The 25,000-nt window shown below is 39.8% G+C and overlaps 1 protein-coding gene across 1 annotated transcript in view; it reads right to left on the bottom strand.

The window, feature by feature from the left end:
* The window catches only part of LOC308248346 (phospholipid-transporting ATPase FetA-like), a gene marked incomplete at its 5' end in the record, with an annotated part of 81,102 nt that overhangs the window by 21,324 nt on the left and 34,778 nt on the right, over positions 1 to 25,000 (bottom strand). The window contains 6 exons of the mRNA XM_080668312.1: positions 668 to 833; positions 3,105 to 3,148; positions 4,977 to 5,185; positions 7,388 to 7,584; positions 22,674 to 22,762; positions 24,769 to 24,927. Coding sequence (XP_080524438.1) covers positions 668 to 833; positions 3,105 to 3,148; positions 4,977 to 5,185; positions 7,388 to 7,584; positions 22,674 to 22,762; positions 24,769 to 24,927 — 864 coding nt within the window. The remainder of the gene's footprint in view (positions 1 to 667; positions 834 to 3,104; positions 3,149 to 4,976; positions 5,186 to 7,387; positions 7,585 to 22,673; positions 22,763 to 24,768; positions 24,928 to 25,000) is intronic.

Below are 25,000 nucleotides of genomic sequence, written 5' to 3'. Positions count from 1 at the left end.
TTATGAAGTTTGTTACTTCACCTTTCAGGAAGTCTTGTCAGAGACAGTGGGACTGATCTTGGGGACAATTCAGATGGATTCTATGACAGAATATCACATAGTCTAAGATCAGAAGCTCCCTAAATAGCAACAAGTCTGACCCCTATCCAATGATTGAATCTTCTTTAAGACCAAGAGATTGTTTTCTACTTGAATATCTCCAGTGACTAAGAGCTCACTACTTATCTTGACTATCCATTCCATTGTTAGGTAACACTTCCTTTCAGAAAGTTCTTGCTTAGCCCTGGCTGGTATTGCTTAGTGGTCAGAGCATTGGTCTGTGCACTGGATGGTCAGTGCACAGACCAATGCTCTGACCACTAAGCAATTGGTCAGAGCACAGACCAATTTTTTCCATTTTTCCCTGGCCCCGGTCAGGGTACATGTAGACAGCAATTAATTGATATGTCTCTCTCACCTCTCTCTCTCTCTCCCCCACTTCCCTCCCACTCTTATAAAAGCAATGGAAAAAACACCTTCAGGTGAGGATTAAAAAAAATAATAATAATAAACATCAAAAAAGAAAGTTCTTTCTTAGACTAAGAAAGATAATGAACCACCCCCACCTCCAACCAGCCTAGACTCTATGACATATTCTCAGTTCGTGATGCCTCGGGCCCCTTCTCACCTTCCACTTTCTCCTCTGCCATGACAGTATGACACAATGCGAGTGAGCGAAAAAACAAGTGCACACAAGGATCTCTCCTTTTTACTGCATCCACCAACGTCTTGTCATAAAATGAAAACTTAGGATCAGCCAGTTTGTTGTAGCTGAAGTTGACCTTTTCTGTTTTCTGGAACACATAAGCCAGAACAAACTTCTCAGCAGCAGCTTGACACTTTGTAAAAGGTCAATTTGGGAGCAATTTCTGTAACGTGATAAGAACTCTTAGGAAGATGGGAAGAGAAAAGCAAGATAACTGGTTTCTCAGGCCTTTTTAGCTCTGACCTGGACTACCCATTCATTTGGGCCAGAAAAGATTCATCCCACAGGAGACAAGCTGAGCACTGCCTGGCAGGCCCTTCTTACTCCCCTTCTCCCCCAGCTACCCCGAATGATCAATGGCCAGCTTCAGTCTCTCCTCTTCCAAGTCCCAAATCCATGATAATCAAACCTGAGGACAGAAGGGGGTAACTGCGCCCTATTAGTAAATGGTATCTGGAAAAAGTTTTTTCTGTAGCTGTCCTCTGCCTGATTTGGGGAGCTGGGAATAGAACTGAGTTCTGATATCACTGTGGTATCAGGTCAGTAATATCACTGTGTTACATTATTCCGATTTAACTCCACAAGGAGGCTAGAGAGGAATACTGCAAGATACAGGCAAGGCTGCATTGCAAGGACTCTTCAGTACATACCACTTGTTCCAGATTTCATTTTAAACCATTTTACTTGACCTGCCAGCATACCTGACTCCTTCCTGCTTCTAACCCGCATGGTCCTTGACTTTGCCTCAGTCTTTGGACTTAATATTAATTACCATTTTCCTGGCTATGACCTTGGCTCCTATAGATAGACATGCCTCTCATTCTCCATTTCAGCTAGGCTGTTGGTAGCTACCTTGGGTAAACATCTTTTTCTTTTTTCTGGTTTAATTTGACTCTGAGGCTCTTTCATCCCCTGGAGTGTGATATTAACAGATTTCTCCAGTCCATACTAGAACTCTCACTGATATTTCTCCAGTTCTTTGTAGTTGTGGTACTACTTGGGCTGGGATCCAACATGTCAAATACAGACACAGTTGTCCTGCTGATGCTATGTTGGGGTAAGGGGAGTTTGTAGTGAGCTATATGGGCTTTTTTCTATATCCGATATAGAAAGAGTTTTGTAAATGCAGTAAGGAAGTATAGTCAGGTCCAATGCCAAGCCCTAGACCTGGCCAACTACAGTTATAAACTCTGGGAAGTTTGTGGGTTCAGTAATTTAAGATAAATCATTATATAGCATCCCCTGAGCCTTTTCTAGAATTGGGTTCTTGTACTGGCACATTCTTTAAAATTAGAAGCTGGTGCGTGAGGAGAGATAAATTGAAGAGGGAGGCATGAGGCTGGTCTGCATTAGTATGTGAACAGGCAGTTCACAAAATAACTTTAAATGGGCAATAAAGTGATCGGGAAGGAAAATAAACATAAAAATGGTTCAACCTGATTAGTAATCAAAGAAAGGTAAATTAAATGAGATATCATTTTTCACCAATTAAATTTCTAAATATTAAAATACTGTTAATAGCCAGTATTGACAAAGATAGGGGAAAAAGAAATTTTCATATATTATATTTTGATTATATTTTGATTTAATCTATCTGAAGGGCAATATGGTAACATTAAATGCAATAAAAATGTGGCTACCCTTTGATCAACCAATTTCACTTCTAAGACTTTATTCCAAGGACATATTTATCAGAAGAGGAGACAAAAATGTGTGTATCGGGTGCTTACCACAATGCTATTTATAATAGCAAAACAAAATGGAACAAAAATAGGTCTTGGTTAAATGAAGGTATATCAATATAATTGGATACAATGCTCATTCAAAATGACGATGCAGACTTTAATTTAGTGACATGGAAAGAGGACCACAATATAGTGTTAGGTGAATAGAAAGAGGCTGAAAATAGCCTGTATGCTATGATTCTTTTCTCCTTCCCTCCCTTTCTCTCTTTCTTCTTATCTATCTATCTATCTATCTATCATATCTAGGTTTATATATATGTGTATATATACATAGGAAAAGCATATGTTACATTGGTTACCTAAACAGGATTAAATGATTTTAACTTTCTTCTTCAGAGATTTCTGTATTGTTTGAATTTTTTTTAAGTGAGCGCAGATTTTTTTTTAACAGAAACAAGCCCCCACCAATAAAGCCATTTTCATTTTAAAACACAAACCCAAATCTCCTCAAATAAACATAGGTCATTTATATAATGCTTTCTGATATTATGGGGCCAACAAAAGCTTTAATATTTCAGGGACTAAGGGCCTCCCAACTTGTGTTAAGATGCTACCATGTACCAAGGCCTCACTCAGCTCCCATATGCATTTCACAGGGAACTGTAATCACTCACCTCAGAGACTTCCACCCTCTGTCCATACCTGTCATAGACAGTACCTGTTAGCAAGTAAAAAGAGCAGAGACTTGACAAGGGTTTTAAAGAAAAGTTTAACGTTTTTTTGTGGTAAAATATATATAACATAAAATATGCCATTTTAAACACTTTTAGTGTACAATTCAGTGGCATTAATTACATTCGTAATGCTGTGCAACTATCCCCATTATATATCCCAAACTTTTTCAGCATCCTACACAGAATCTCCCCATTCCTCCCTATTCCCAGACCTTGGTAACTTCTAATGTATTTTCTATACATTTGCCTATTCTATAGATTACAAAGAATCATACAATATTTCCTTTTGTGTCTGGCTTATTTCATTTAGCATAATGTTTTAAAGACCATCCATGTTGTAGCATGTGTCAGAACTTCATTACCTTTTTTTATCATTGACTTTACTTTTTATGACTAACATTCCATTGTATGGATATACCACAATTTGTTTTCCATTCATCTGTTGATGCACACAGGAGTTGTTTCTACTATTGGGCTATTATGCATAATACTGCAATGAACACTAACATATATCTATCTGCTTGAATTCTGTTTTCAATTTTTGGGGGTATATACCTAGGAATGAAGTGACTGGGTTACATGGTAATTTAAAGGAGGATTTTTAAAAGCTTTTTTCTTTTGATTCTATCATCCTAGACTTGCAGTCAAGCTGCCTGGAACCCACTCAGGCCACCTAGTCCTCAGTGCTACAGTAAGCTTCCTTCCTCAAGCCCATGGTAAGAAGAAGGTATCTGCTTGGGTCCCAACTCTTCTCCCTTAAGTGAGAGTGAGGGGAGGCTGGAGGTTAGTCACTGGATCTATGAGAGACTTCATACTTCAGGAAGCCCTCCAATCAGAAAAGTTACCTAGGAGAGATCTGAAAATAGAGCTAGAATGTTTAGGATCTAGGTCAGTCGATAGTACAGACAGAATGGGGGTGGGAGGCATTCTGAGTCCAAGCACAGAAATACCCACGATCCTTTTCAACCTTATCTAGTATATGGTATGGTCTTACAATAAGCCAGAGAATAAGATCCTCACCCAAATCAATTCATCCAAAAACAAACCTTGTTTGACAGGGGTAATAGGAAATATTAGAATGCTAGCTTTCTTTTAAATTAAAAAATTATAATTATTTTTTAGTTGAGGAGAAATTCATGTAACACACAAATAATCATTTCAAAGTGTACAATTCAGGGGCATTTAGTGCATTCACAATATTGTGCACCTACCACATCTCTCTAGTTTCAAAGTTTTTTCATCATCCCAGAAGACATCCCACAGGCTCTAGCTTTTTAGATGAGATTGCCTATCTCTGTTAGTTAGTGCACTGGGCATGAATGTTCACACACATGAGGCCTTCATACTATCACAAAAACAAGCTTATGATTAAGGTATGAAATAAACGAGGAATGGGGCATGGAAGATACTGATCAAACTCTGACTACACTTTGATGGCTTCTTTCAAGACTGTTTATTGGCCTGAGGGAGAATCCGAAATTAGTAGCTACAGTAATATGCTGGTTTCTCTATCTGATTTAATATGAGAGTGAACGAACTGATATTCCAAGACATCAGAAATTCCTTGGGACAGAGATTAAGTTTGTATATCTTGATATTTCCAATGTCTAACATGATAGTTTGCATCTACAAGGTACTAATTAAATACTTTTGAATAGAACTGACTGGGCTAAGTGATCTTTACATTTTATCTAGTGAATAGAGAAGGCTATGAGAATAAAAGGCAAATGTGAATTTAGAGCTTGATTATCCTTGAAAACAATCTGCAAAGTAGTTCTCCAAGACTGAGGAAAAGCAAGAAGACATGCATACCATATAGTGTCCCATTGATAGAACACTTGTTGAAAACCATGATGTTCTTAGTCAGGGTCCCTGTTTTGTCTGAGAACAGGTATTTGACCTGGCCGAGCTCCTCATTAAGAGTGGTGGTACAAGCCTGTGCTGGTGTGTTCTTTGGCGCATAAAACATCTTCTGATCCCAGTTGATATAGAAACTGTTGCCCAATCTTATTATCTCAACACTAAGGAGAAAGCAAGAAAAGAAGGGTCCCGGATCAGAGTAGGACAAACAAATACATTATCCTGGTTTCATTACCAGTCCTGAGGTAGGCCAGGGCCAGCATCTGAAAATCATATCAGAGTATCTTCCTTGGGAACTTACAATCAATCTTGGATCACAGGACCCTTGCCACCAGCCAACCCATTGTAATTCTGATTTTGACCATTATCACACAAAGCATTACCATCTGGATCCAGAGATACCTGATTACTTTTGCTGGGGCATTTCCCTTTTCACTCTTTCTTCTAAAACATACCTAGGAAAAGTCACAAATGTTGAACTTCTGCAGTAATGCAAGGCCTGCAAGAGCTAACTTATAAAAGGCTGCCCAGGCTTAATTAGATGATTATTGTTGCTGTCATGTAAATCCATTGGCGGGGGAGAGAGAGAAACTTGAAACACTCAGAGCTTTGTTGTTTCAGAAGAAGAAGGGAAGGATCAACGAAAATCAGAAACAGCTTACAGGAGCTGACCCTCTGATAAATTTCCAGGCAGAAACAACCTACCTGTGGGGTAGCTTCTCCCCCTAATCGCCTTCTTTTCATTTTATCTGACTTTTCCCTACTGCCTTTGTCACATTCAGAGGTAACAGAGAGGATATGAGAATAAGAGAAAAATAACATGCCTTATAGATTCTTTATGGTTAACATAAAGCATCTTCATTTTAAAACAGTGAAAACTATCAAGGTGCCTTCTTCCTATGATCATTCATACTTAATATGGGTTAGATTGCTTCATTAGCAGCCCTGTCTGAGGTGCATTGAGCAACATGGATTTGTTTGTTTGTTTGAGGGAGGCGGTACTCAGACCCACATTTTTTACTCTCTTCATTTGTTGTCACCCCCCCTTCCTTCACCATACCAGACACAATAGCAGCCACAATCTCTTCTAAACAGAAACTTTTAATCTCATTATTTCTTTCCTTAGAAAGATCTTTACTGCTTTTAGGATAAAATCCAAACTCCTTGGCTTGACAATTAAGTCTTTCCTGGATCTGATCCTAAACTACCATCTAACATCTTAGTTTAGATTGTTCACTGTTCTATGACCAGATCAAACTTTAAAAAAATCTCCAAAACTTTGTACATGCTGATATTTCTGCCTGCACTATTCTTTTTCTATTTTCTGCTTGGTGAGTTTTATTCTTTTCTCAATTATGAATTTATTACCTTTTTCTGTAAACATCTAAGCCTTTCTAGGCAGAACTAATCCATCCCTTTTCAAGGCTCCCATAGCATTCACATATGTATTTCTATTATATAATTTTTTGTATTGTACCATAATTATTTATTTAAGTATCTGTTTCCATGGCTATGCTGTAAGTTTATTTAAAGGGCTGCCTTGTTGTTAATGTTTCTTTCTCTAGCATCTAATACAGTATGTGGCTCATAGTAAGTGCTCAACAAATATTTGTAATTTAACAAGACAATTTAATTATGTAGGGTGCTTTTCAGGTTTGAATGCCACAGTGCAGGTTTTAGAAAATCTGGAAAGAAGGATGAGAAAATGTATTTGAGATGTGTGTATGTGAGAGGAAATGTTGAAAATAGACAAAAAAGGATATCAGAGTAAATACTTTTAACTATTTCAATTTTTGTCCACAGTACTAATGAAAAGGGGAGAGGAGACATCCTTCTTCTTCTCTTCTCCAACTTTTAGGAAGCAGAACTTAGGTCACAATTACACCTATCTACCATTTCCCACATTGTTTCCATGGGAAAACGAATTCTGAGTTTTGAATAACTGATTTAAATGAATCAGTTATTCAAGCTGCTAATGAATGTTTGGACTCTATCTCATTGATAAACTAGGGGCTGCCTGGTTTATGCTTTAGCATCACACAATTTGTGTGTATTTTTTTCTAGTTATTTCATGTGCTTGTATGTCTAATTCAGTCACTTACATTTTAAGTTATTTGAGGGCAGGACAAATTTCTTTTTGTATAACCCACACAGTATCTAGCACAATATTCTGGACATAGAAAACATTTATGCAATCTCTAGATATTTCTCAGAGTGTTTTGTACACCAGGCACTGTGGAAAGCAGTGGGTTAAAGAGCACACAGTCTATGCTTTCTAAAAGTTCACACTGTAGTTGGGGAGTTCATCAGGGATTATGAGTCAGTTCCTCCACCTATAACCCAAAGTGATCAAAGAAGCCTACCTGACATAGAGTGAAATAGGCACCATGGTGTTGAGAATAATGAAGTAGGACCAGAATATGAGGATGGCAGACACAAACGATGAAGAGACATAGTCTTTCCATGGCAGAATACTCTGGAAGTAGTAGCCTCTCTTGCTCTCCCAAATGCTATGCCCAATTGCTAGGATAAAACACATGCAGCCTAAAAACAGGAAAATCTAGAAAACAAAAACAAAAAGAATTAACATTTCATCCAAGGCATGTGCTGCTTCAGTTCTGCCCTTTGAAGCCTTTTATCTCAACAAAGCTCCTCTCTCTTCTTGAAGGGTGGGGGAGCTTATGAGGGAAGTGCTGTAGGCGGTAGTACACAGGACAGAAAAGAAAGCCCAGCAGGAGCTATCCTGGGAGTTTTGAAGGGATATGATATATTAAATAATATTTAATTACTAAAATATATTAAGTAATATTTAAGTACCGGGAACTGTGCTAAGTACTTTACATATATTATTTTATTTAATATTTATAATACCCCTCTTTTAATAATAGATGAGGAACTTGATATTAAGAGTGGGAAACTATTTTGCACAAAGTCATTTAGCAAATCTATCTAAGAGAGATAGGTTTGAACCAGTTCTAGAACCCAACCTCCTAATCACTCCATTATTGAAGTTAGATGCTGCTTTAACAAAAATCTAAAATGTGTGGCACTGGCTTAGCAGTGGGGGTTAGGTAGGTGGTAAGATACTGATAAAAGGCTTAAATATGGCAATCACATTAATAAAGAATTTGGTAAAACTTGAAGACAGACCTGCTGAACCTATAGCTTCTAAGGGAGGTGGCTAGAAAGAATTAGAATATTAGTGTGTGTTGACTGCCTTTGACAAGGTATCAAAGAAAGAGCTGAACTAGGGAAATAATTGGCCAATTTATAAGCAGAAATGAAAAAAAAGAGGGAGAAATTTGGGTCATCAAAGGATTGAAAAAGCCTATTACTTTTAGAAAGTAAAGAGGAAGAGGTAAGATTATGATCTTAAACACACAAGTCCCAATAATTCTTTCTAATTGAATTTTGCCTGGAGGCAAAGTTGAGATTAAAGATGATACCTTCTTATCCAAGAGTATTGTTCCAGATAACAGCAATTTTCATGCCATTAAATTGAGAGAGAAAGGCCTGGAGGAGCATGGAAGCAAAGACATAAGATACATTTGAGAACTAAGTTTAGAAAAGAACTTTGGGGAGAGGAGATAACACCCTGGAACTCCTTTACAAGGCCAGCATTACCCTGATACCAAATCCAGACAAGGACACTACAAGAAAAGAAAGTTACAGGCCACTATTCCTGATGAACATGGATGCAAAACTTCTCAACAAAATAGTACCAAACCAAATTCAACAGCACATTAAAGAATCATATATCATGACCAAGTGGGATTTAGACATTACTGAAAGAAAATGCAAATAAATGGAAAGATATCCCATGTTCATAGATTGGAAGTGTTAATATTGTTAAAATGTCCATACTACTCAAAGCTATCTATAGATTCAATGAAATCCCCATCAAAGTTATAATTTTTACAGAAATAGAAAACCAATCCTAAAATTTGTATGGAACCACGAAAGACTCAAAATAGCCAAGGCAATCTTGACAAAGGAAAACAGAGCATTACAACTTCCCAAGTTCAAACTGTATTACAAAGCTATAGTAATCAAAACAGTATGGCACTGGCACAAAAACAGCACTTCCACCCCCTACCCTGGCCCACCTGGCTCAGTGTTTAGAGTGTTAGCTCACATACAGAAGGGTCGCAGTTTGTTTTTTTAAATAAATATTTTTATTGATTTCAGAGAGGAAGGGAGAGGGAGAGAGAAACACTGAAGAGAGAGAATCATTGATTGGCACCTCCTGCACACCCCCCACTGAAGATGGAGCCTGCAACCTGGGCATGTGCCCTTGACCAGAATCGAACCTGGGACCCTTCTGTCTGCAGGCCGATGCTCTATCCACTGAGCCAAACCAGCCGGGGCAAGGTTGCAGTTTTGATTCCCGGTCTAGGGCATACACCTGGGTTGCAGGTTCAATCCTTAGCCTCGTTTGTGGGGAGGCAACCAATCAATCTGTCTCTCATATTTCTCTCTCTCTCTCCTCCCTCCTATTCCTCCCTTCTACTCCTCTAAAAAGCAATGAAAAAAAAAAATATCCTCAGGTGAGGATTAACAACAACAAAAAGAGATATTTATACCCCTATGTTCATTGCAGCATTACTTTCAATAGCCAAGATATGAAAACAGCTGTGGCAGGTTTGGCTCAGTGGACAGAGTGTCAGTTTGTGGACTGAAGGGTCACAGGTTTGATTCTGGTCAAGGGCACGTGCCTGGTTTGCAGGCTTGATCCCCAGTAGGGGGTGTGCAGGAGGCAGCCAATCAATGATTCTCTCTCATCATTGATATTTCTATCTCTCTCCCTCCCTTCCTCTCTGAAATCAATAAAAATATTTTAAAGCCCTGACTGGTTTGGCTCAGTGGATGGAGCGTCAGCCTGCGGACTAAAGGGTCCCGGGTTCGATTCCGGTCAAGGGCATGTACCTTGGTTGCGGGCACATCCCCAGTAGGGGGTGTGCAGGAGGCAGCTGATCGATGTTTCTCTCTCATCGATGTTTCTAACTCTCTTTCTCTCTCCCTTCCTCTCTGTAAAGAAAATCAATAAAATGTATTTAAAAAAAAATATTTTAAAAAAAGACATGCAAACAATCTAAGTGTCTATCAACAGATGAATGAATAAATAAAATGTGGTGTTATATATACACATACAATGGAATATTATTCAGCTATAAAATAAGTAAATTCTGCCATTTGTGACAACATGGATAAACCATGGGGGCATTATGCTACGTGAAATAAATCAGACAAATAAATCAGACTGTATAACTTCACTTATCTATGAAATCTAAAAAATGTAAACTCAAAAAAACAGAGAGAAGATTGGTAGATGCCAGAGGACAGGGCTGGTTGAGGGGGAATGGGTGAAGGTAGTAAAAGGGTACAAACTTTTATTTATAAGTTTTAGGAATGTAATGTACAGTATGGTGACTACAATTAACAATCATTATATATTTGAAAGTTGCTAAAAGAGTAGATCTTAAAAGTTCTTATCACAAAAAAATCATAACTTTGATGTGTTAGCTGACCTTACTATGATAATCATTTCACAATATATACATATATAAAATCATTATGTGGTATACCTTAAACTTACACAATGTTATATGTCAATTATCTACACTAATAAAAGAGAAACATGCAAATTGACCATCACTCTGCTACACACACCAGCCAATCAGTAGGGAATATGCAAATTAGAAGGACAAGGATGGTGGCCGCCCAGCTGCTCCAGGCGTGGAGTGACCAGGTGGGGCATGACGCCTGCTATGAGAGGGAGGGCCGGCAGCGAAGGGATCTACAGGAGCGGCACTCCGGCCACAGCAAAGATGAAGACTGCAGACTTCAGATCTGCAATGAAGATGAAGATGGCAGACTCCAGCTGGAGTCTACAGCAAAGACGAAGATGACAGACTCCAGCCGGAGTCTGCAGCAAAGACGAAGATAGCAGTCTGCAGCGAAGATGGCAGACTCTGGCCAGAGTCTGCAGCGAAGCAGCGAAGATGAAGATGGCAGACTCTGGCCAGAGTCTGCAGCGAAGATGAAGGCGGCAGACTCCGGCCAGAGCAAAGCCCTGGGTCCCGGGTGCCGGAGGAAAACCGGTGCTGGAAGCCAAGGGAAGGAAGGCCTATTGCACAAATCTCTTCGTGCAACGGGCCTCTTGTCATAATAATAAAAGGCCAAGAGGCGTCATGACCAAAACGACGAAACAACCCGTCACCATGAGGTGCATGGAGCACCTCTCGGGCCCTCCCCTGCAGCAAGGCTGGTGGCCGGTGGGCAGGTAGGCGGCTGGCAGGAGGGCGCGATAAGGCAGGCCTGGCTGCGAGCGTGGCAGGCGGGTGGGTGGAGCCACGCGATTGTGTGTGCTGGGCCTCTAGTATCTTAATAAAGCTGAAAAAGTTAAAATTATATAAATGGAATAATACAGTATACTAGTGGCCTGGTGCACGGATTCGTGCACATTGAAAGGAAATTAATAAGAAGAAATATTTTAATATCACTACTTGCCCTTTCTCTATAATAGAAGTGTCAACCAAATTCACAATGGACAATGATAGATCGAAATACATGCGTGCAATTGGCGCCAGTGAGAGCTTTATATGTATTGTGCATGCGTGAGTCAACATTTATTTTTAAATTGTCAGGGCGTATCATATGTACCAGCTGGTCGGTTGGATGGTTGGACAAACATATGGTCGGTCACTTAGCCCAGTGGTTGGCAAATTGCGGTTCACAAGCCACATACGGCTCGCAAGCCATGGTTTGCCGCTCTGTTGACTAATGAGTTTGCCGACCACTGACCTAGACTCTCGATTCCAATAATTACAGGCTGTTGTTGTTCCTTGTGATTAAGCCCCTATCCCAGTGGTCAGCAAACTCATTAGTCAACAGAGCGGCAAACCGCCGCGAGCCGCATGTGGCTTGTGAGCCGCAGTTTGCTGACCACTAACTTAGCCTTTTATATATAGGTACTCTTTTCTAGTCTGGCTTCTTTCACTCAGCAATTGCAGATTTCTTTTTATTGCTGAGTAGTATTCTATTGTATGGATATCACGCAATTTGTTCATTAATTTATTTTTTATTGGACATTTGGGTGTTTCCAGCTTCTGACTATTACAAACAAAACTGCACTGAACATTTGTGTACCAGATTTTTCATGGACATTTGTTTTTATTTCCTTTGTAAATATCTAGGAGTGAAATTGCTGAGTCCTATAATAAATTTATATTTAACTTTTTAAGAAACTACCAAGCGGGTCCTGGCCAGGTGGCTCAGTTGATTGGAGTGTTGTGGATTCATCCTCCATCAGGGCACATAAAAGAAGCAATGAATGAATGCATAAATAAGTGGATCAGCAAATTGATGTTTCTCTCTCCCCCTTCCTCTCTCTCTCAAATCAATTTTTTAAAAAAGAAACTATCAAACACTTTCCAAATTGGTTATACAATTTTATATTCTACTGGCATTACATGCTCTCATGCCTCTAGAGAATATATGAATGACATTGTGAACATGTCTATATCTACTGAATGATCTTCAAACGTGTGCCCTTTGGCACAAAGTGTGACGACCTGAAAATAACCATGCCCACTGCTATGTGATCAGAGGTCTCATTTTTAAAAAAATATATTTTATTGATTTTTTTACAGAGAGGAAGGGAGAGGGATAGAGAATTAAAAACATCAATGAGAGAGAAACATCGATCAGCTGCCTCCGGCACACCCCCTACTGGGGATTTGCCCGCAACCAAAGTACATGCCCTTGACCGGAATCGAACCTGGGACCCTTCAGTCCGCAGGCCAACGCTCCATCCACTGAGCAAACCGGCTAAGGCCAGAGGTCTCATCTTTTAATTACTGATGGGAAAGTATTTGAAGATAAGAATAGAAAGGCAGGAGGAGCAGGTCTAACTGGCACCATTCTCAGAAAATGAAATTTTAAATACTTTTTACTATAAAAAATTTCAAATATATATTAAGGTATATAAATAATACAACAAGCCCTGGTCAGGTAGCTCAGCTGGTTAGAGTATTGTCCTGCTGCAACAAGGTTGTGGGTTGGATTCCCAGTCATGTCACACACAAGAAGCAACAATTCATACAATGAATGAATAAATTGATATTTTTCTCTCTCCCTTTCTCAAATCAATAAATAAGATTAAAATTTTAATAAATAGTACAATAAACCCCTATGTATCCCTTTACCCAGTTCCAATAATTATTACCTCATGGACAGTCTTATTTTAGCCAAACCTCTTTTTCTCCTGCCCTCCTTTTTGTTTTAAGCAAATTTATTACATTATATAACTTTATCTGTAAACAGTTTAATATGTATCTTTAAAGGATATTATTTAAAGACATAACTACATAAAATAATTAGCAATAAATCCTTGAAATCATTTAAAACATGAGATCTGAGAGATGGGTGATGGATGGGGAGAACAAGACAGAGGAGGATTGAGATAAAACAGAAGAAAATCTGCTTTTATTCTGAGCTTAATGCAGATTCATACTGAGTAGTTCAGCTCTTTGAGATAAAGGTCTCTCTAAGGCCATCTAGCCCTTCCTTCTCAATCTTACTCCCACTTCCTCATCCTTCTCTCTCTTTAAAAAAATTTTTTTAATTGATTTCAGAGAGGAAGGGCAAGGGAGAGAGAGATAGAAACATCAAATATGAGAGAGAATCAATGATCAGCTGCTCCTTGTATGCCCCCTACTGGGAATAGAGCTTGCAACACTGGTATGTGCCCTGACTGGGAATTGAACATTGATCTCCTGGTTCATAGGTTGACACTCAACCACTGAGCCACACTGGCCAGGTTCATCCTTCTCTTCAATGAGTCTTAAGAAAGCAAGGGTATCCTCATGATGCAGATCAAAACTCAGTGATGAGTTCTACTGGCTTTGCCTTCCTTTTTGGATAGTCTATGTGGCCAATATGAAATCTGAGACTATATTCCTCTACCTGCCACTTTGTTAGGCCTACTTCATCAGCTCCATTGGGAAAAAATGGGGAAGGTAAAATTATTATATTTATAAATATAAATTTATTTATAATTTATTTATTATACATTATTAGAATAAATAATTTTAAACCCTCCAAAGCTGTAGAAGATTATAAGGTGACCTTAACACCCTTGCTCCATCCCTATTGCTTGGATAACAATTACCCATAGTTTCCAGAGATGTGCCCTGTCTCCATTGTTAGACTATGAGTTCCCCAGAACCAGATCTTTCTGCTCAGATTAGGCCACTAGAAAGGAAAAGCACCACTATCAGACCAAGCCCCAGAGGGCCGGGCTTCCCCATCAGCATGAGGCCCCGCAGGGCTAGGACACATTCTGCTCTTCCCTCATTCCTTCAGCTTTTCCTGCTATCCTGAAGCTTTCTAAACCCTTGTATATGTTCTGAGTTTCTTATTGTGATGGAGTTTACTGGTACTTATCTCTTAGTGTTTCATTTTGCTCCCTTTCTATAGGAAGAAACAAGAATGGCCAGTCAGACCCCAGAAGTGCAGATAGCCTCTTACTTAGCAAAAAGTGGTTCCAGCAAATGCTGAAATTACACTCAGTTTTGTCACTCTTGACAAAGGTGACTAAAGCCACCACTGTCACAGTGAGGCTCCCAGGCTTCACAGGCAGGCTGTAAAAAGAAAGTACTCCTTATTTCTTCAGCCTTTCACATCTGTGCTTTTTTTCATTGTGCCTTACCCAGAAGTATATCCTAAATTTCTGGCATCATTCTAATTTCAACCACTCTGCTTCTCTGCCCCACAAATACGTTCCTACTTAACAGACTAGGGTGCAGAAAGCATTATCACTGTGAGCTGTGGTCACTGGGGAGAGGTAAAGGGGTCAAACCCCAGCTCAGCTGTGAGTTCATTAGGAAGCCGCTTTGCTAAACATGCTTCTGGTGTCTGCCAGATTTCCCCCTAAGAAACATTTCCAAAAATGGGGAAAAGTGTTTAAATCAGGAAGGTTTACTGCTTCAGCTTCGAGAAATGTGACTGTATTATATCTAACTACATTTACAATGTCCTGGCAAAAATTCCACATAAACAAAACTGCTAAGCTGAAAAGAACCTAGCTAATTTGAGGACATATCTTCATTTAATAACCATTCAAAGATATTTCCTGAGCACTACTTTATGCAAGGCACTCCCAGGAATATGGAGATGAGTATGACACATTTTCTGCCTTAGAGGCTCATTAATTTGGTAGCTCAGATATTCACTATTTCCAAAAAAGCAACAAATAAAAATGAGGTTCCTAGTATGTGTCAGACACAGCTCTAGGGACTGAGAACACAGTGGCGAAAAAAGACAATGTCCTTACTCTCAAAGAGTTTATAATCCTGTGGAGATAGGTGGACAGCAGAAAAGTTAAGAAACGGGAAAATATAATGTAATTAGAGGTAAGTGCTGAGAGGAAAATAAAAGTTTAATAGATTAGAGAAGATGTTGGTGGAGGCGGCTACTTTACTTATTTTTTATTTCATTAAAAATTTATTTTTGGACCTCACAAATGGGTACATTCCCAAACAGTAGCAATACAGAGTACTTAAAAACATCTTAATATTTCTTTCTCTTCAACATTCCACCTTTGTTTTGCTTCCTATAAACAAACATACCAGATTAAAGCAACAATATTTAACCCCAAGTTCAATGCTTAGTACTTTTAATTATCTATTTTGAGCACATAATAAAGTAGAGGCAATCAATTTTCTTGAGCATGTTATTTCCATTCAGAGCTTAGCAATGACTTTAGCTTCACATTTTTCTGTCACAAATGATATAACCAAATGGCCTAAGTAACTAAAATCATAAAACTATTTTTAAGTTAAGTCAATCACATGTTAATATAAAATAACAATTATACTGGTACACATGTGTTTTTGCACCCTGCTAGAAATAGGCCAAAATAACCAGTTTTATTAAAGCATGAAGCCCTAGGGCAAAGGAAGGAGGAGTCGTATCATAAGAAATTATTAGTATCTTTCTGGTACTCCTGGTAGATAAATTGGAGGCACCTGGTTTGGCCCGCCATTCAAACATTATCTCGCCCAGCCAGCATGGTTCAGTAGTTGAGTGTTGACCTATGAACCAGGAGGTCATGGTTTGATCGTCGGGGCACATGCCGGGTTTGCGGGTTCGATCTCCAGTGTAGGGCATGTAGGAGGCAGCTGACCAATGATTCTCTCATCAATGATGTTTCTATCTCTCTCTCCCTCTCCCCTCCTCTCTCTGAAATCAATAAAAATATATTTAAAAATATATAAAAATAAAGAAGTATTTACCTCATATATTCTATCTCTTTGTCTTTTTGTTTTATGGTCTAGGATAGTTCTTGGACTCTTTATTTCAGCCCACTTATTGGCTTTTTAATTTCAGCAATTTTTACTTTTCAAAATTATTTTTTGTTGTTCACTGATTGCTTTCCCCCCCCCTTATTTTTAGCAAACTATTCTTTTTTTTTTTAATCCTCACCCAAGAACATTTTTCCATTAATTTTTAGAGAGAGAGTAGGAGAGGGAAAGACAGAGAGAAACATCCATGTGAGAGAAATATATCGATTGGTTGCCTCCTGCACAAGTCCTGACCAGGGCCTGGGCTGGGGAGGAACCTGCAACCGAGATATGTGCCCTTGACCGGAATTGAACCCAGGACTCTTCGGTCCACAGGCTGACACTCCATCCACTGAGCCAAACTGGCTAGGGCTAGCAAACTATTCTTATTTTATTCATGCAATTGCTTCTTCTAAGAATAATAAGAATTGTTTGTTCTTTTCTTTTCTATTTCCTGAAATACAATGTGTTTATTCAGAGGTCAGTTATTCTATTTGTTCATCCTTATCCTCCTCCTGTGCTCCTGATTTCTCTCTAGTCCGCTTAAAAATATGAGTAAAAGAGTAGTGTGTTCCTTTGGTTGGTTTTGCTTCCTTTGGTTAACTTTGTTTCCCCAACAGGCCACTACCCTGAGTGGGAGGATGGAACCATGAGCTCTGTGCAGATAGGCAGTATGTATTATTTGACAGGTGCACCCTAGGTTACACAAGGAGCTTGCAGGAAAACTTGAGCCCTCAAGTTTAAAATAAAGTGGGTTTTACTCGGAAGTAATGACACCCATATTAGAAGATAGCACTTTGTTTGGGACTGGAAGGTAAATACATTTCTTATTGCTATATTTATGTGATAGGTTTGATAGGATGGTACAGAGGGCCAATTGTTGCCCATGTTGTTTTATATCGGCAGTTTAAAAAATTTTTTTAAATTGATTTCAGAGAGGAAGGGAGAGGGAGAGAGAGATAGAAACATCAATGATAAGAGAGAATCATTGATTGGTTGCCTCCTGCATGCCCCACACTGGGTATCAAGCCCGAAACCCAGGCATGCGCCCTAACCAGGAATCAAACCGTGACCTCCTATTCATAGGTCAATGCTCAACCACTGAGCCAGGCCAGCTGGGCTATGGGCAGTTTTAAAATGAACTATTCTGACCATTAGCCCACATCCCCTCCTGATCATTTTATATGTTCTTCACATGTGGTCAATCTGCCATGTTAAGCAGGACTTGTTATGTGTTTTAATTTTGACTCCTCAAGGAGACAGCAAGTATAGCAGAAATAGCGTTGACCCTGAAAAGTTATGCCTAGGTAGGTAGATGTGACTATTAAATAAAATTATGTATATAAAGTATCTGGCACATTTTTATGCCCTACCCTCCCCCCAAATGTGAACTTAAAACACTTGAGGCCTAGTCCTAGGTCTTTTTTTTGTTTGTTTGTTTTTTAAATATATTTTATTGATTTTTTTTTAATTTTTATTTTTAAATAAATCTTTATTCAGATTATTACAATTATTTCTCCTTTTCCCCCCCATAGCTCCCCTCCACCCATTTCCCACCCCACCTTCTGCCTTTACCTCCCCCCCACTGTCCTCATCCATAGGTGTATGATTTTTGTCCAGTCTCTTCATGAACCCCCCATATCCCTTTCCCCCTGAGAATTATCAGTCCACTCCCTTTCTATGCCCCTGATTCTATTATATTCACCAGATTATTCTGTCCCTCAGGTTTTTAATTCACTTGATTTTTAGGTTCACTTGTTGATAGATATGTATTTGTTGTTCATAATTTTTATCTTTACTTTTTTCTTCTTCCTCTTCTTTAAGAATACCTTTCAGCATTTCATATAATACTGGTTTGGTGGTGATGAACTCCTTTAGCTTTTTCTTGTCTGTGAAACTCTTTATCTGACCTTCAATTCTGAATGATAGCTTTGCTGGGTAGAGTAATCTTGGTTGTAGGTTCTTGCTATTCATCACATTGAAAATTTCTTGCCACTCCCGTCTGGCCTGCATAGTTTCTGTTGAAAAGTCAGCTGACAGTCGTATAGGTGCTCCCTTGTAGGTAACTAACTGTTTTTCTCTTGCTGCTTTCAATATTCTCTCTTTGTCTTTTGCTCTTGGCATTTTAATGATGATGTGTCTTGGTGTGGTCCTCTTTGGATTCCTTTTGTTTGGGCTTCCGTGGGCTTCCTGGACTTGTAAGTCTATTTCTTTCACCAGGTGGGGGAAGTTTTTGGTCATTATTTCTTCAAATAGGTTTTCAGTATCTTGCTCTCTCTCTTCTTCTGGCACCCCCATAATTCTGATGTTGGTACGCTTGAAGTTGTCCCAGAGTCTTCTTACATTATCTTCAACTTTTTGGATTTTTTTTTTTGCTTTTTGCTTTTTCGGTTGAGTGTTTTTTGCTTCTTTGTAATTCAATTCTTTGACTTGATTTTTGTGTTCCTCTTGTCTGTTTTTGGGTCTCTGTATAATATTTTTTATTTCAGTCAGTGTATGTTTAATTTCTAGTTGGTCCTTTTTCATATCTTCGAGGGTCTTGTTATATTTATCGGCCTTTTCTAGGATATTCTTAAAAAGTCTTATAACCGTGGTTTTGAATTCTATATCCAGTCGTTTGTTTTCCTCCATTTCTTTCGTTTGTGATCTGATTCTTTGACGCCGCATTTTCACTGCTTCCCTGAGTTGGTAAAGTAGATTTGTGTGCTAGGTTTCCAATATGGCCCAATGGGTCTGCCTCCCCAGTTAACCTGAGGTGGACACTCTTGGTGCACCCCTTTGTGGACTGTGTGTACAGCCTTGTTGTAATTAAGTCTTGATTGCTGTTGGTATCACTGGGAAGAATTGACCTCCAGGCCAGTTGGCTGTAAGGATCAGCTGTGTCTATGCTGGGAGAAGTTCAGTGCTGGAGACAGCCTTATAGGATTAGACTTGCCAAATTGCAATAGCCTCTGTGCTCAGCTTGGATGGGGTGGAGTCTCAGTCTTGGCTTCCCGTCAGCCTTGCCCTTGCGCGCATGTGCGTGCCTTCAGACCTCTGCCTTCCCGGCTCCTGAGTCTCTGCCCGAGAGTCCAGACTCCCCCCACAAGAGCGTGGGTCCCCAGGGGCTCGCCTGGAACTGGGGTTCACTGCAGTCAGAACTGGGGCTCAGTGCATTCAGGGGCCTCTGACTCCCTTCCACTAGGGAAAGCCTGTGGCAACCTCCGCAGCCTTTGTGCGCACTGGCGCGCGCGCGCTTTCAGTCCTCCGCCTTCCCCGGCTCCCGAGTCTCCGCCCGAGAGTCCAGACTCCCCCCACAAGAGCGTGGGTCCCCAGGGGCTCGCCTGGAACTGGGGTTCACTGCAGTCAGAACTGGGGCTCAGTGCATTCAGGAGCCTCTGACTCCCTTCCACTAGGGAAAGCCTGTGGCAACCTCCGCAGCCTTTGTGCGCACTGGCGCGTAATCGCTTTCAGTCCTCCGCCTTCCCCGGCTCCCGAGTCTCCGCCCAAGAGTCCAGACTCCCCCCGTAAGAGCGTGGGTCCCCAGGGGCTCGCCCGGAACTGGGGTTCAGTGCAGTCAGAACTGGGATTCAGTGCGGTCGGAGGCTTCCTTCCCCCTTCCGCCAGAGAAAGTCAGCCAGGCTCTCAGCCGCCCTTCCTCTCTGCGCGCACAAAGCCCCTTTGCCGTACCTCCAATTCTCTGTGAGCTTTTCTCTTTCCTTCTAGTTGTAGAATTTTCACTCAGCCAGCTTTCCTGTGGTTCTGGATGGTGTCCATTCTGTCTTGTAGTTGTAGTTTTGAAATTGTTGTGCGAGGCAGCAGTTTAGGTGTTTACCTATGCCGCCATCTTGGTTTCTCCTAGTCCTAGGTCTTATACATCCTTATGATTCTTACCACATCTGGCATGTATTGGCTATATAATAAATCCTCAGTAAATATGACTTGATAACTTGATGAGTCATAGATAGACCTGTCTTTGCCATTATTTTTCTGTGGGATTTTATTTATTATATTTATCTTTACTGTGTCTCAATTTCCATGTTTGTCAAATAGGTAAAACACTTCTTCATGTGCTTATTGTTTTTTGGTTTTTTTTTTAATTTTTTTTTAAAATATATTTTATTGATTTTTTACAGAGAGGAAGGGAGAGGGATAGAGAGTTAGAAACATCGATGAGAGAGAAACATCGATCAGCTGCCTCCTGCACACTCCCCACCGGGTATGTGCCCGCAACCAAGGTACATGCCCTTGACCGGAATCGAACCTGGGAGCCTTGAGTCCGCAGGCCGACGCTCTATCCACTGAGCCAAACCAGTTAGGGCCATGTGCTTATTGTTTATGGATGTATTAAGGCTGTGGTTAGTGAGCAATATGAAAATATTATAAAAAAGTTAAAATACCTCTATACAGCCCTGACCAGTTTGGCTCAGTGGATAGAGCGTCGGCCTGCGGACTCAAGGCTCCCAGGTTTGATTCTGATCAAGGGCATGTACCTTGGTTGCGGGCACATCCCCAGTAGGGGGTGTGCAGGAGGCAGCTGATCAATGTTTCTCTCTCATCGATGTTTCTAACTCTCTATCCCTCTCCCTTCCTCTCTGTAAAAAATCAATAAAATATATTAAAAAAAAATAAAAATAAAATACCTCTATACAGATATCAATTATTATCACTACGCTTAAGACAGGTAAACAAGTAGTTTAGTTAACCTTCCTATGCATATGGGAGACATTCTGTTTTGAAGACAAACCTAGGCTAAATGACCTTGTTAAGTGTCTAATGATATATGTTTCTTATATTATCAAAGGCATATTTGCCTAAATCGCCTTTCTAATTTTTCAACTGTGATTGTCTTCCTCATTAAGAAACCAGAAAATGTCACTTTGTTTCAACTGCTGAAAGCTATGTAAACAGCAATAGAAAGAGAAAGATAGTGAATATGAATTTTTTATCTCAAAGCTGAATAAACTTTCCTAATTTTCTAAAACCTATTTACTAAATTCAAAGGATTTAGAAAAAGAAATGTGATATATCCCATAATAAATAATGGAGGGCGGGTAGTTACATAATTCAGATATTTATGAGAAATGTACAGAAAGAAAAGGCATTTTTGAATTTTCAGAGTCTAAGCAATAGAGTAAAATTAAAAACGAAAGGTCGCCCTGACCGGTTTGGCTCAGTGGATAGAGCGTCGGCCTGCGGACTGAAGAGTCCCGGGTTCGATTCCGGTCAAGGGCATGTACCTGGGTTGCAGGCACATCCCCAGTGGGAGGTGTGCAGGAGGCAGCTGATCGATGTTTCTCTCTCATCGATGTTTCTAACTATCTATTCTCTCCCTTTCCTCTCTGTAAGAAATCAATAAAATATATTTAAAAAAAACAAAAAAAAAAACAAAAAAAAAAACGAAAGGTCATATAATTAAGTATAGACAGCACTAGAACTGCTTGGTTATGCAGAGAATTTCTTCATTAATCTGTCTATATCTGACAAGAATAAAGGCAACCTGTATATGTAGCATGGAAATAAAGTAACTGATTCATTAGTCTTCAATTTAAACTTCTATTTTCAAGGCTGATTATTTTCTACTGTCGTGCTTTCCAAATTTAATTTCTTAGCAGCAGAATCCTCTGTTTTCTAACCGAAACCTTACGGAACTGATAAACATGAAGCTGCTCTTTTTGAAGCAGGACCTTTAGAATGAGGAAGCCAGGACAAAATGTAACTGATCACCTCAATCCCCCTGCAGCAGCCGTCAGACCAGGGGTGGGGAATGTCCAGCCAGCACGCCGCATAAGGCCCACGAAATCATTTGGTCTGGACCTGCCAAGCCATTAGGAGTAGGTTAATTAAATGTTTGACCAAATATAGTGGGCGAATTTTTAAGTTGATAATTTTGTATGGCCTGTGAATGATGTTATAAATACCCAAATGGCAGTTGGCAGAAAATAGTTCCCCACCCCTGCCTTAGATTCATCTAAGAGTTTGAAAATCATCAGTTCAAGTAAGGGGTTCTATTAGCCATGTAAGATTTTATTAAAGTGGTCATGAGTAAGACTGGTTATGAGAAAATAAAAACACGTCTTAATTTCGAGGCCCTTGATCCATCTTAAATAAATCATGACTATCCTCCAGAACAAAGGTATATACTAGAGAATTCCTTATCAATTGGCTCTGTTCTTTTCTACTTCAGACTTTAGTATGTGGGGGTCCCAAATATTGCTTGAGACTTTCAAAGAACTAAATCCTAAGTTGGAAATACCAGCTACTCCCACGGAAGGAAGGGAAGTATGTCTATTCATAAAGAAATACAAAAAAGTCTTTAACTTACCCAGACCACAAGGACATTCATGAGATGGTCTATGTGCGTCCGTTTAAAAGAGGATTTTCCACTGTTCTGCATTAATTTGGTGTCTGGCCCTAGTAGAAACAGGGAGACATCAGCTCTTAGAATTACTGAATATACCCAGAGGCTTGAAATTGGGTTGGGATGTGCCTTTATGATCATCTAATCAAACCTCTTTTCAGTGCCAGGGATAAAACCCTGTAGTAAGGCTCATAGTTGGTGCAGTAACTCAAAGAATAGAAAGTTTGTATCTAAGAATAACTCCAAGTATTTCTGCAAAGTAATCTTTCACAGATAAGCTGAGTCAGAATAAAAGCCACAGCTTCTCTCTCATTACCACCTGGTTTATTTAGCTTAGAAAAGGGATTTTCTGATAAGGAGATTTTTATTTTTAGAAAACCCACCGTTGAACCAAGTTTTATTTAAAGTTTCTAATTGAGAAAGGGAGAAAGGAAAAGGCAACGATTTCTGAGGTGGAAGCTGGGGATCTGAGACTTCTTTGGAGCTGAGACAGAAAGTCCATATTTCTTCATGACAGGGCAGATAGTGAGCAGAAGTAAAAAGCTTTTAATGACCATAGGCACTAGAATTGGATATTACTGGATATTGGATATTACTGGATATGAATTGGATATTACTAGAGAGATATGGTTGCAGAGAAAACAAAAGGTTTAGAAGAAAGTGTAAGTAGCAATTTCTCTGGCCTTTTACCATCTGATTATTAGTCTTATACCTACTCTAATAAAGAAATTTCATCAATGTTTACATATGAGGGAGCAGAAACTTCCCTGGTATGTGGACAAACTTATGCAGTACATAAGCTATGCCATTCTTTCCTCTTAAGCATTCCTTGAAGGGCTTGAACTAATGAGAAGTTGGCTGAGAGACTGAAATCTACAAAGGACAGTATCTTCCAAGGGTTCGTAGAAAGACTGCCTCTTCCCCAGGTTTCAAGAGGAGTGTGGAGATCACAGTAGAACTTACACATCATGTAGCAGGAACAGCAATTCAATTCTGCCCTGCATACCTTGAGAGGCTCTAGGTGGCATCAGTGCTCCTCTGTTCTGAACTTCCCAAAGTCCCCAGAGATTTTTCACTATCATGCAACCAAGAGTAAGAGGGAAATCTTAACTAGATTTGTGCTGGTTGGCAACTTCACTGCTGTTGCTTTAAGGAAAAAAACATTTTGCTGAAAATGAGCTTTTTATGCATAGTAATATGTGTGGGTAGTTAAGTACAGTGAAAAAAATAAGTCTATAAATCTTTTGAGTTTGGGACTAGGTAGCCTAGAAGCTGCCACTTATAGGTCAAGAATCAATGAAGACAGTTCCACCAAGGCCTCCCTGGATTCTTAAGCTTCTCTCTAGGGCTTGGATCCCATTATTTTCCACAGAAGTGAGGCATCTAGGACCCCCAGTCTAGGAGTAAATTCTCTAGAAGGGAAGCTCTGAGTTGAGTAGAATTCACTGTAGTAAATTTTCCTTGATGCTACCTTCAGAATGCTATCTTACTATGGTTGTTGTCAGCAATGCCCACTGTCACCGAGGGCATAGAGTAGCACAGAAGGTTCCTCCATTTTCCTGAACCATATCATAACCAGAGAAAATCCTTCATTAAGTATAAGGGATTATGATCCTAAATGACATCTCAAGAGAGGCCACTGCTAATGATCCACATGTGCCTTTCCTTTGGCATGAACCCTTCACATTAGAGTTTACATTCTTCTCCATAATGAGCACTGTGTTTATTCTCTCCTCAGGGGAGTAGTCCACATGTATACTCTCCCCTTTTACAAGTTCCCCCTTCATAGGCCAATTCTATGTGTACTTCTATATGTATTCCTTCTCTTGTGTCCAGTTATGATTTGGAACACAAAGCCTTCCTCTAACAAAGGAAGAGTTGATATGTGGACAACTCATTGCTTGGGGGAAAAAGTTTTCTTTTTAAATCCATCCATCCATCCATCCATCCATCCACCTCCCTTTCTATCTGCCTCAAAGCCATAATGTTCTGATATATACCTGAGTACTACATCTACATCCAGCAGGCTGGGGTCTAACTGTGGCTCAGGGAGACATACCAGTATAAATCACTAAGCCATAGCACCAATCTGTATTCCTGATGATGCATCCTCGGAGCAGCAGCTTATCAAGGTCCAGGAGGTAGTTTTTCCCCTTATAAGTTAGTACTCCTGTGAATCTGCCCAGCTTGTTATTGGGAGCATCACACCTCACTTCTCCTGAAAAAAAAAAAAAAAAAGGAGTAAGAGTGCTGGTTCTATAATTAAGCCTTTCCTAATAGGATAGAAGGAG

This window comes from Plecotus auritus (genome assembly GCF_963455305.1).
Source record: "Plecotus auritus genome assembly, chromosome: 5".
NCBI lineage: Eukaryota > Metazoa > Chordata > Mammalia > Chiroptera > Vespertilionidae > Plecotus > Plecotus auritus.
The sequence above is the reverse complement of the archived record's forward strand: the minus strand, read 5'-3'. Positions and strand labels throughout refer to the sequence as shown.